The following is an 11,639-nucleotide window of genomic DNA, read 5'->3' as shown; positions in this document are numbered from 1 at the left end:
GTACATATCTGATATACAGGATGTATTTTCATTGTGACAAATGGAACATAACTAAAGCATAGTGATGAATCACAAAACAATATGTCATTCTGTATTGGGAAATATTTATTTCTAATGACAAATGAATGAAATTTTGTCTTGAAGCGTGGTGTAGCATGGGTAACCTTCTCCACACAGGGTACTTGTAGGTGGGCGTATCTGCATGTGGGCGGACCCACCTGGAGATCGATAGAGGAGCGGTGTCTGGGTTCCTAAGACCATCGGAAATATGTGTTTCCCGATGGTCTTAGGTGACCCCTGTGAAAGGGTCCTTTGACTCCACAGGGGTCTCGAACCACCGGTTGAGAACGGCTGCCCTGGGGAGTAGTTCTGTGTTCCTCCAGGGTCACGACAGTGAGAATCAACCCCATGGCAGTTGGCTAATCATAGTTTCTAGGAGCCCTGGGGGGTTAGTGGTTACTCAGGGCACTGGTCCGCACTTGGGGACCACCGGCTGCTCCCCAGGAGAAAGGCAAGACTTTCTACTCCTGTGAAGAGTTACAGTCCGGGAAGCCCACAGTTCTCCCCTGTCCTAGAGGGTCGCTGTGAGTTGGAATCGAGTCAAAGGCGGGTGGTTAAAAAGAGCACCCCAGGAGCTTTGGCCGGGGAGAAGGACATCATGCTTGGTCAAGTCGAGGGACAGCCAAGAGGAGGGAGGCCTCAGCGAGATGTAGTGACCTGGGGGCCAAGACGGCTCACGTGTAAGAACAATGAGGAGGAGGCGCAGGACAGGCCGTGTTTCATCCTGTCGTGTGTGGGGTCCCTGTGGGTCGGACCGGACTCGATGGCACTTCACAACAACAACAACAACAACAAACCACCACACTCTTTGCTGGCTTCTGCATTGAGCTGATAACCAGACCATCAGCACTTCACATCCACCAGCTGCTCCTCGGGGGAAAGACGAATCTGTCTGTTTTCTGTAGGTTGTAAAAGTCTGGGACGCAGCAGGGGGCAGCTCTCCTCTGCCCTACGGGGTCCCTGCGAGTCAGAGTGGACTCCGTGACAGTGAGTTGAATGACAGCTGCCTTGGACGATTGTTACAAGCCCTTTTACTATTCAAGCAGGCCATGGCAACAGAGAGTTGGCTTGCCACGGAGAATGCCTGCAGCCCATGGTGGTGCAAACTGAGAATGTTCTCAGCGACTGCGCCAAAGGTCAGTGGTGCAAGTCCCTCCTGGAGGTGCCAGAGACAGGCCTGGCAGTCCACTTCCCCAAGCAGGCCGTTGAGAACCCTGTGAGCACAGTTTCACTTGGACGCACAAGGGCCGCTCTGAGTGGGAGTCAACATAAGACACAATCTCTCTCTCTCTTTTTTAGCCTAGTGCCTGGGTGATAGGATTGCCCTGTGTTAGGACCCAGCTCTCAGTGAGGGTTTGTGGACTGGCCCAGCAGCCACACTTGAAGCACTCACACATCTAGACGTGTCCTGTGGAGCTGCCGCGGGCCTTGGGTCCCCGGGCCCTGCAGCTGCGCCTGGGCTGGGCCTGGACTGATCTGCGCTTCTGCTTCCTCTCAGAGCTGCGCTTAGCCACCAGCACCAGCTCCCCGTGTCCAGCCCTGGTCCCTGCCTGCTGGCCAGAAGCCGTTAAAGAGAGAGGGTCCCAATGAAGTAATAGCTGCATCCACACATCCACACATCCACATTTACCACCCACTGAAATGCTCCTCCCCAGCAAGCCCATCAGACGGCAGCCTTTGAGCAGGAACTACACGTCTCAGCCCCAAGGAGACACAGCCTCTCCAGGGAACCAGGGAGCCAGGTTGGTGAGGTGCCACCTCCCATCCCTCTTTCCTCTAGTTCTTAACTGGGGAAGATGGCTCCAGGCTGACTCCTTCCTGTCTGCGAGAAGTCTCTGGGTTCTAGGGAATCCTGTTGGCTGGTGCAGTACTATTTAAGTTTTATCCATCCATCCATCCATCCATCCATCCGCACACCCATCTACTCACTCATCAATCCATATGCCATCCAGTCATTTACTCACTTGTCGATCCATCCACCCACCAATCCCACCCATTCACCTACTTACCCAACAACTCATCCATCCACACACACATATCCATGCATCCATGCATGCATGCATGCATCCATCCATCCATCCACACATCCATCCATTAATTCACACATTCATCCATCTACACATCTATTCACACAATACATATCCATTTATCCCTCCCTCCCTCCCTCCATCCATCCACCCACCCATACAATTACCCACCCATACAACCATCCATCCATCCATCCATATACCCATCCACCTACTCATCAATCCATATACCATCCAGCTATACATTCGTCGATCCATCCACCCACCTATTTCACCCACCTACCCACTCACCCATCAACTCATCCATTCACACACATGCCCTTCCATCTACACACACACACACACACACACACACACATATCCATCCATCCATCCACACATCCATTCACAGAATACATATCCATCTATCCACCCATCCTTATGGAGTGCTTGCCAGGTTGAATGCTGGAGGTACAAGATGAAAATATCAGTTATATTTGACAATCCATGGAACCCTATAGTACCTGCTCCCATTCAGGGCCCCGTGTGAATCAAGGGGCCAAGGGTACCCCCTCTTCTCTCATTCTGTGCCCTCCATAGTTCTGAAGGTTGGGCCAAGATTCTTGGAACCAACACTCAGCCAAAAAGTGTGTGCAGACAAGACAAGAGGAAGGCCACGTGCCCTGGAGTTGACTTTGGAGACTGCCCAGTGTGCGGGGAGGGGGCAATGGTATGGGTGTCTGTGCAGGGTGGCTAGACCAAGGGGCTTAAGAGAAGTTGGGGCCCTAGTGAGGGGACCCATAGCTCTGACTTTCACCATTTTTGTCTCATTTTTTCCCTATTCTCCTTGCAAAGAGGAAGGCCCTCAAGGAGATGGCTCAACACGGTGGCTGCAACAATGGGCTCAAGTATAGGAACAATTGTGAGGATGGCACAGGACTGGGTAGTGTTTTGTTCTGTTGTGCATCAGAACTGACTTGAAGGCCCCAGCAACATCAACATCATCAAGAACATCAACATCAACATCATCAACATCAACAACATCAATATCAACAACAATATCAACATCAACATCATCAACAACATCAACATCATCAACATCATCATCAACATCAACATCAACATCATCAACATCAACAACATCAATATCAACAGCAATATCAACATCATCATCAACATCAACATCAACATCAACAACATCAACATCATCAACATCAACATCAACAACAATATCAACATCAACATCATCATCATCATCATCAACAACATCAACATCAACAACATCAACACCAGCATCATCATCATCAACAACATCATCAACATCATCAACATCAACATCATCAACAACATCAACAGCAACAACATCAACACCAGCATCATCATCATCATCAACATCAACATCAACAACAACAAAATCAACATCAACATCAACAACATCAACAACAACAACAACAACAACAACATCAACATCAACATCAACATCAATATCCTTGCAGCAGACCCTCCTTGAGACCCAGCATCTTTGGTAGAGTGACTGCAGCTCCTGGTTTGCCCAAGGTGCTTTTGTGTTCTTCCTCTGGTTCTGAAACCATTAGTGCGCGCCCTTTCACTCTAAAAACGCTTTGGTTCCAACAATTCATGACCCAGTGACTGGGCACTTCCCTCTAGTTATGGCCTGACCTCAAGGCTACCATGGAGCAGAGATGCGCAGCCTAATGATCATGAGGGGATTCCACTGCGGTCAGGTAGCCAACTCCGGCTCTTGGTGACCCCACGTGGGCAGCGGAGAACTGTGCTGTGGAGGAGGATTTCCAATGGCTGATTTGGGGCGGTAGATCACCAGGCCTCCCCTCTGAGCTGCCTCTGGGTGGACGCGAATGGCCAGTCTGGGTGAGTAGCTGAGTGCCGGAACCATTGCCTCACGCAGGGACCTCACAGGTCCTCCACACCGCTCAACACGAAACATCGGGAGAAAAGACACTTTCTGGGGGACAGTGGGGTCAACTGGCCTCTTAGCCTCTCCTCTCCTTCCACTCAGCTGGGAGACAGTCACTCCAGAGACTAGGTGCTCTCCTGGCTGGAGGCGGGTGGGGATTCCAGGAGCTGGGAGCTGAGAGGAGAGCTAGTTTCTCAGCCAGCTTGGGCTCCCCTGCGTGGAGAATCCAGAATCCCACGACAGGTGTGGAGGCACCAGCTGCTGGGAGCGCCTGCCTGGTTAGCATCTGAATAATCAGTGCTTTGGCGAAGGGGAAGAGGCAGAGAAGGAAAGGAGTGTGCCCCTCTGCTCTGTGGACAAAACAGGCAGTGTAGAGCCTGGCTAATGATGACAAACCACTAATACAGCACGGCTCCTACTTCGCTAGGTAGTGTAGTGGTTACCTGTTGGACTTCTCACTGCAAGGTCAGCAGGTCGAAGCCACCAGCTGCCCCTCGGGAAAAAGACGAGGCTTTCTACTCATAAAGAGTCACACCGTTTTGGAAACCCACAAGGGCAGTTCTACCCTGTCCTAAAGGGTCGCCATCAGCTAGGAACCCTGGTGGCGCAGTGGTTATGCATTGGGCTGCTAACTCAAGGTCAGCAGTTTGAAGCCACCAGCTGCTCCGTGGCAGGAAGTCGAGGCTTTCTGCTCGCACAAAGAGTGACGGTCTCAGAAACTCACAGGGGCAGCTCTACTCTGTTCTATAGGGTCACGTTGAGTCAGCATTGGCTGTTTTTTGGAAGGAGATGGATGTTAAAGAAACAGGGTCAGAGAGAAACTCAGTGGGCTGCCCGGGCCCACGGCTGCCTGGAGACCGAGCCAAGCTTTAAATGCCAGTCTGCTTGCATCCTCTCCTTGTGCCCTGCACACAGAGGCGGGAGCTGCTGGTGCTGGAGACATGAAGCCAGCCAGGGCCCAGGAGTGGGGAACAGAGATGCAGGGGATGCAGGGTCCCTCACAGACCTTACCCTGGGCCCTGGGGAATCCTGCTCAAGCTGGGCCCCAGTCTGGGGGAGGCACCAGCTGACCCCTCGTGAGTCTGTGGGGTAGCTGAAACGGGGAGAATTTGGGGAGCATCTGACGCTGTCAGAGATGGTCTTGTGCCCTTTCCAGGCCTGGGGCCTGGCAGGGTGGGCAGTGTGTTGGGTGAACTCTGAGGTTAGAAATGCGACCCAGGAGAGCAGGGGAGACCCAGGCCTTTCTGGGGGGAGGGGAGGCACAAGAGGGCAGGCCGAGGCCCCCACGGCTCTGAGAGCCCAGTAAATCGAGGTCTCTGCAGCCACAAGCTGGGGAAGCGTCCAGAACTCTGGAGGCTGTCGCACCGGGGCTGGAGGGCCGGGGAAGGCCGCTGCAGGAGGGGGCGGGCGGAGGGCACGGCGGGCCTGCTCCCCCATCCGCTCGCTCTCATTTCCTGACTGGTGGCATCACTCACTCCAAATGCAGATCATAAAAATCACAATTGATGTTTCAATTAGTTATAATTTACAGAGCGATTACGTTTAATTTCTCTTTTATTGTATTTTAATGGCTTCAAATTTCTTGTTGATGAGATGCAGCCCCTTGCTCTGAAGCCAGGGGCCGCAGGGCAGGGAGGGGGCTCTGGCTCTCCAGGGCAGGTGGGCCCGGGGTAGCTGGAGGGGCCCCTTGCTGCCTCATTGGGTCTTCCCTAGCCGGCCCACCAGCCCCATCACCTCCGCGACCTCAGAAGCGCTGGTCAGCACAGTCTTAGAGCCTCTGGGCAGGGGCCAGTGAGGTCCCTTCCCCGACTGTTTTAGACGATTCCGCTAATGAACAAGGAGAATTTGCATCTTCTTAACTAAGGATGGGGGATGGGGCAGAGACAAGGGGAGGACTCTGGTGAGCCCCAGCCTCCACCCCGCTGTGGCTGAGCCAATGAGCCAGTGGCCATTCTCTGTCTGGAAGAGCCGGAAGACAGCTTGCGGGAGGGGACTCAGCCTCCAGGCTGCAGCCAGCAGCAGGGCTGAGGACAGTGAAGGGAATGGCTTGACTCTAAGCTGCCTTTGGGTGAGGCCAGCTCCTAGTGACCCCGCTGCACACAGGAAGGAACCGCTGCCCTCCTGGGCCCTCCTCAAGACCCATAGAGTGTCTGTTGAAGAATTTTCAGCAGTAGATCACCAGGCCTTTCTTCCTAGTCCGCTTAGCCGCAAGTTCCCCTAGAACACGCCCAGCATCGTAAACCCACAGCCAACCACTGTCATCGAGCCTGTTCTGACTCTTAGCAAAACCGCAGGGCAGGGCAGAACTGTCTCTGTGGTTTCTGAGACATTACATCTTTACAGGAGAAGGCGGCCTCCTCTTTCTCCTGTGGAGCAGCTGGAGGGTTTGAACCGCTGACTTTGAGTAGTTAGCAGCTGTGCCATGCGGGCTGCATCAGAGCAACACGCAAGTCTCCACCAGGTGGTAGTCTCAGCTCCCGCCGGTGGAGGCGGGCTGGCTCTGCCTTGGCTGGGATTTGAACCTGCGTCGCTCACCTGCAGGGCAAGCACTGTAGCCCTGAGCCTCCAACTGACTGCCTCATTTGTCCACGATAATGTTGCTCAAGGAATTTTGCTCGGACTGAAGCCAGCTGTTCCGCCCCCCCACCAAAAAAAAGAACATCAGTTACTCTTGAGTCCATCTGACCCACAACGGCCCCCCGCGGCAGGCACAGGGGGCCCTGTGGCTTTCCTCAGCCGGCATCTCTGGGGAGAGGAGCCCTGTGGTGCAGCCATTAAGCACTCCGCCACCGACAAAGACGAAGAGGTTCTGGTGGGAACCCACTAGCGGCTCCCAGGGAGAAAGCTGTGGAGGGGCGGCCCTTGGAAGGCCAGGGCCAGTCCTGCTGTGCCCACTAGGGTCTCTCTGAGCGGCAGCTGACCCCCATGGCAGTGGGCAGGGGCAATTCTTGTGGAAGCAGCTCGCTGGGCCGCTGGGATTGAACCGCCCACCTTGTCGTCAGTAGCCGGGTACTTGGCAGTTAGTGCCACCCACGGACTCAGCTGCGTGGCCTCTCACCCACCTCTGGGCAGTGGGCACCACCACTCAGACTGAAGGCTTGGCTTTCTTTGGGCCCGGGCTCGAGCTGGTCGCAGGTGTCCACTCGGGCCGATTCCTGTGGGAATTCCTGGTGGTTTGGAAAGGGTCCCCTGCAGAGCCCCTTGCCCCTCCTGCAGGCCTGATGTGGTGATAGGAGGGAGGGGTGACAGGAGTGTCCCCCCACCCTCCCCCACCCCTGCTGTGCTCTTCCAAACCTGTAACCTCAACCTTGCTCTGCTGGGAGGGGTGGGCAGCCCGCCTGGGCCCAGCACTGCTTTGTGTCACCCTCTGCATGGGGTGTGGGTTGGGGCTCATGGTTGCCGCCATCCTGTCCTGTGGGCACAGGGCATCCTGCCACTTGGTGACTGCCCAACGACGTCCTGCTGCGAGGAGGCTTCTTCCGCGTGCTCACGGGGAAGCTAGATCCCTGGCCTGGCCGAGTGCATGGGCTGTGAGCCGAAGCCGGGACATCGCAGTGGCACCAACTGGGGACAGCTTTGGAGCCACTGCTGCCCCGGACGCTGCCCCAGCCGGACTCTGAAGTTCTATCGGGAGGCTGACCAGAAGCCCTGGTGGTGTCGCGGGTAAGCGCTCAGCTGCGGGCCTGAGGACCGCGGCAGATGTGCGCGCCTGAGGGACGCCGCTGACCCCACTGAAGCCCCCAGCACCCCTCTCCCGTTTCTTGGGAGCGGCACCGCCCCCTCGGTTGCTGCAGGCTCCCGGTGGGAAAACATAGTGTGTCCCCCTTCCCAGTCACCTCCCAGGTCACAGGAATGGAGGGAGCTGGGCCCAGTCTGAGCTGGGCCATCAGCCCCGCTCATGCCCTGAGGTGGCTGAGGTGAGCCCTCTGGGATTGGGCTAGCTTGGAAGGGCCTCGGGCCGTCTCTGCTTCCGTGTGGTCCCCCTCACTGGTTGCCACACTGAGGAAGCAGGGTGAGAAAGACCAGCACCGGGCAGCTACCCCAAGACTAGAATCTGTGGGTGGGGGTGTGCTAGGGGTCAGGGGAGGGGGACCTGATGTGATTGTCCGGAGGCCTGGTCCACCCAAGTCTCCTCTATGGGCACCTCCTACCCTCCCATCCCTTACCCCCCCTGTGCGGCTCTAGGTAACTCCCAGCCTCTGTCTGCAGGATGGGGACTCTGTCCTCCCCAGGCCCTGCGAATCGTCTGGCGCACTCCCTCACGGCTGGGGAGGGTTGGCATGGCATTTTCGTCATGTGGAGAAGTGCCGACTGATGGGGCTGAGGAGACGGCAGCAGCGAGCAGCCAGGCGGCACCCCACGTAGTGGAAGGTGAGAGCCACCAGGACATTATTGGTGGAGGCATCCGTCATGCCAGGAAGCACCGTCAGGTCTACCGTGTGCTGGGGAAAGGAGGCCTGGTGGCACCATGGTTAAGCGCTTGGCCGAGAGATAAACGCCCACCTCTTCCAGCCCACCAGCCCTGGGGGAGCAGCGAGCCGGATCCGAGTCCCTACAACAGCCTGCAAGCCCTGGGGCGGCTCTGCTTGGCCACGTGGGCCGCTCTGAGCTGGTACCACTGTCGGCTGTGGTTTCCCGCCTCAGATCTGGGGTGTCAGCATGGAGGACATCAGTGAGGCTGTGGGGAGTTTGTGAGGGTCTGAGTGTATAAGCTCCTCCTTCCCCCCCTCCCTCCCACCCTCGGGAACCCTTGATTATGTTTTTTGTATTTTACACTGTCCGTTGTGTCCTTTCACCCACATTTCTGCTGTTTGTCCCCTTTGAGCAAGGGGCAGGGTGGGGGGTGGAGAGCTATATATCCAACCTTGTGATAGGTCCCATTCTCCTACCCTCCTGAGATCACTAATCCTACTGTTCCTGAGATGTTTACTTATGAATTCCATGTCAAGAACTGTATCTATACCAAGGTGTGTTCTCTGGTCTAGCCAGATTTGTAAGGTAGAACTGGGTCATGGTGGTGGGGGGAGGAAGCATTCAGGAACTCGAGGAATGAGGTACGATTGGTTGGTCCATACTGCAATCAGCTCCAAATGCTATCAGCTCCCCATTTCCGGTGATTTGTTCCCACTGCAGGAGGGAGCTCATTTCCCACGTGAAGTCTGACCCGCCCGTCACTTTGCATGCCGGGCCCTGATCCACTGCTGCTGGGGCTCATTTGACCCTGGGGACTTCATGAGATTATAAATGGTGACTACAGAGCCCTAACGGTGTCTGTAGTGGAACGGTGTCTGCTAATGGAAAGGGAATCTCTACAACTGAGGATACCTCCACCGGAACCTTGGTACCGAGCTACAGAGGTGGCAAACCGGAACAACAAACGGCAGGAGTCGGGCTTTGAGAGGCGGGAACATGAGCCAATGAAAGCAGAAGGCGGTGCAAGCTACAGCCAATAGTACGTCGGCGGAAGTACGTATCCGGAAGTGCCCGGCTGCCCGGGCAAGTGCGATGAAAAACCGAGCCTAATCAGGTCTCTGGTGCTTGTGAGTCGAGAGACAGGCCGAGATGTCGGAGCGAAAAGTTTTGAACAAATACTACCCACCAGACTTCGACCCCTCGAAGATCCCCAAGCTTAAGCTACCCAAGGACCGGCAGTATGTGGTGCGGCTGATGGCCCCCTTCAACATGAGGTGTAAGACGTGCGGAGAGTACATATACAAGGGCAAGAAGTTCAACGCGCGCAAAGAGACGGTGCAGAACGAGGTCTACCTGGGCCTACCCATCTTCCGCTTCTACACCAAATGCACGCGCTGCCTGGCAGAGATCACCTTCAAGACGGACCCCGAGAACACCGACTACACCATGGAGCATGGAGCCACGCGGAACTTCCAGGCCGAGAAGCTGCTGGAGGAGGAGGAGAAGAGGGTGCAGAAGGAGCGCGAGGATGAGGAGCTCAACAACCCCATGAAGGTGCTGGAGAACCGCACCAAGGACTCCAAGCTGGAGATGGAGGTGCTGGAGAGCCTGCAGGAGCTGAAGGACCTGAACCAGAGGCAGGCGCACGTGGACTTCGAGGCCATGCTGCGGCAGCACCGGCTGTCGGAGGAGGAGCGGCAGCGGCAGGAGCAGGAGGAGGACGAGAGGGAGCTGGCGGCCCTGCTGGAGAAAGCAAGGACGCGGCGCCTGTTGGAGGACTCAGACTCGGAGGACGAGGCTGCCCCCGCCCCGCCCCGGCCCACGGCCCGGCCCCGACCCACCACCATCCTGTACGAGCCCCCGAAGGCCAAGAGGAGGGTGGAGAGCTGGGAGCGGAGCGTGGGCAGCCTGGGCAGCAAGACTCAGCTGGCGGACCTGGTGGTGGTGAGGAAGACTGTGAACAGCAGCAGCCAACAGGGCCTGAGGGGGCCCATTCCCGGTGCTGCACAGAGCAGCCAGGAGGCCAACCCTGCACCCCCAGACACCTGGTGCCTCCTCGCTGAGCCTGCTGGCGGCCTACTCCGACGGGGGCAGCGACTGAGTGGCTGCAGCCAGGTGTCCAAAGCTGGCGGGCTGTAAACAGGACCGGACAGCGGTACGGGTTGCTGCCCTGTGGAGCAGGCGTCACAGCAGGAGTGGTCATGAATCGTACTAAGTAAAGGGACTCGATGCCAAAACAAACAAACAAACAAAAAAACCTGGTTGAATCATCCCTTTAACTTCCATGCGGCGATATCCAAGGGTCTAGAGAGCTACTCGTTTTGTCTTCAGTGATCGTGTTGGGAAGGTATCAGAGGGCCAGGCTATCAGAACAAGTGTTCTTGTGCTACGAGGTGTTACGAGGGGCCTTGAGTAGAGGCCCAAAGTCCATCTGCTATCTTAATACTTTATATGTACATTGATCTCTATCCCTCTCATTGTAATATATTTGCATAGACTGAGAAATTTATACCTGAAATTGAGGTGTGTGCTTCAAAGTGATAGAATTTTAAGTACTTTATAATTTTACCTTTACATTAATTTGAGTTGACTCTTAAATAATCTTCCCTTTTATTTTGCTGTCCACTCTAACTATTGTAGTAGACAGACATCTTACAATCCAATATATCCATTCACATACAATTCTGTTGTTCAATCCCATCTAGTGGACTTCCACGATCAAAATCAGGTCTGGGGGAGCTGTCAGGTGATGAGCGGCAGGCACCTCTGGAGCTCCCGAGAGTGTACAGCAGGTGCTGGGAAGTATTTGTTGAATCAATGAATTTAGATTATTTTATGGTTCACCTGTTTATGCTCTCATGGTGATTTATGGTTCTCATGGTGTGCACACACACACAGTGCACACACACACACCACATGCTACCACACTCACTCACCACTTACACACACAGACACACACACACACACACCACCACATACTACCCCCAAGACACAGCACACACACACACACACACACACACCCTCCCGTCCCCATCCTCTCCCTGTGTGGGGCCGTCCTGGCAGGGGCAGTAGGTGGGTGGGGTCCCCGCTGGCTCCTGGATTCCGGGCTTGACCTTAGCAGCTTATCCAAGGTGTGTTTTCCTTGGCCCCCTCCCCTTGTCACCCTTGTGATTCTGTCCCGTCCTTACAAGCTTCGGCCACGGACCATTCCCACACGGGTTCTC

At 55.4% G+C, this 11,639-nt stretch overlaps 1 protein-coding gene across 1 annotated transcript; it reads left to right on the top strand.

Annotated features, from left to right (window-relative positions):
* The first annotated feature begins 9,508 nt into the window (after positions 1-9,508).
* On the top strand, positions 9,509-10,516 carry LOC101643205 (splicing factor YJU2-like). The gene is given in 2 exon segments (XM_013006283.2): positions 9,509-10,449; positions 10,451-10,516. Coding segments are annotated over 2 exon segments (951 nt in total). The 5' UTR covers positions 9,509-9,564.
* The last annotated feature ends 1,123 nt before the right edge of the window (positions 10,517-11,639 follow it).

Source organism: Echinops telfairi, unplaced genomic scaffold (genome assembly GCF_000313985.2).
Source record: "Echinops telfairi isolate 266 unplaced genomic scaffold, ASM31398v2 ScPeMD7_7458;HRSCAF=8496, whole genome shotgun sequence".
NCBI lineage: Eukaryota > Metazoa > Chordata > Mammalia > Afrosoricida > Tenrecidae > Echinops > Echinops telfairi.
Note: the sequence above shows the minus strand (reverse complement) of the source record. Positions and strands in the feature narration are given on the sequence as shown.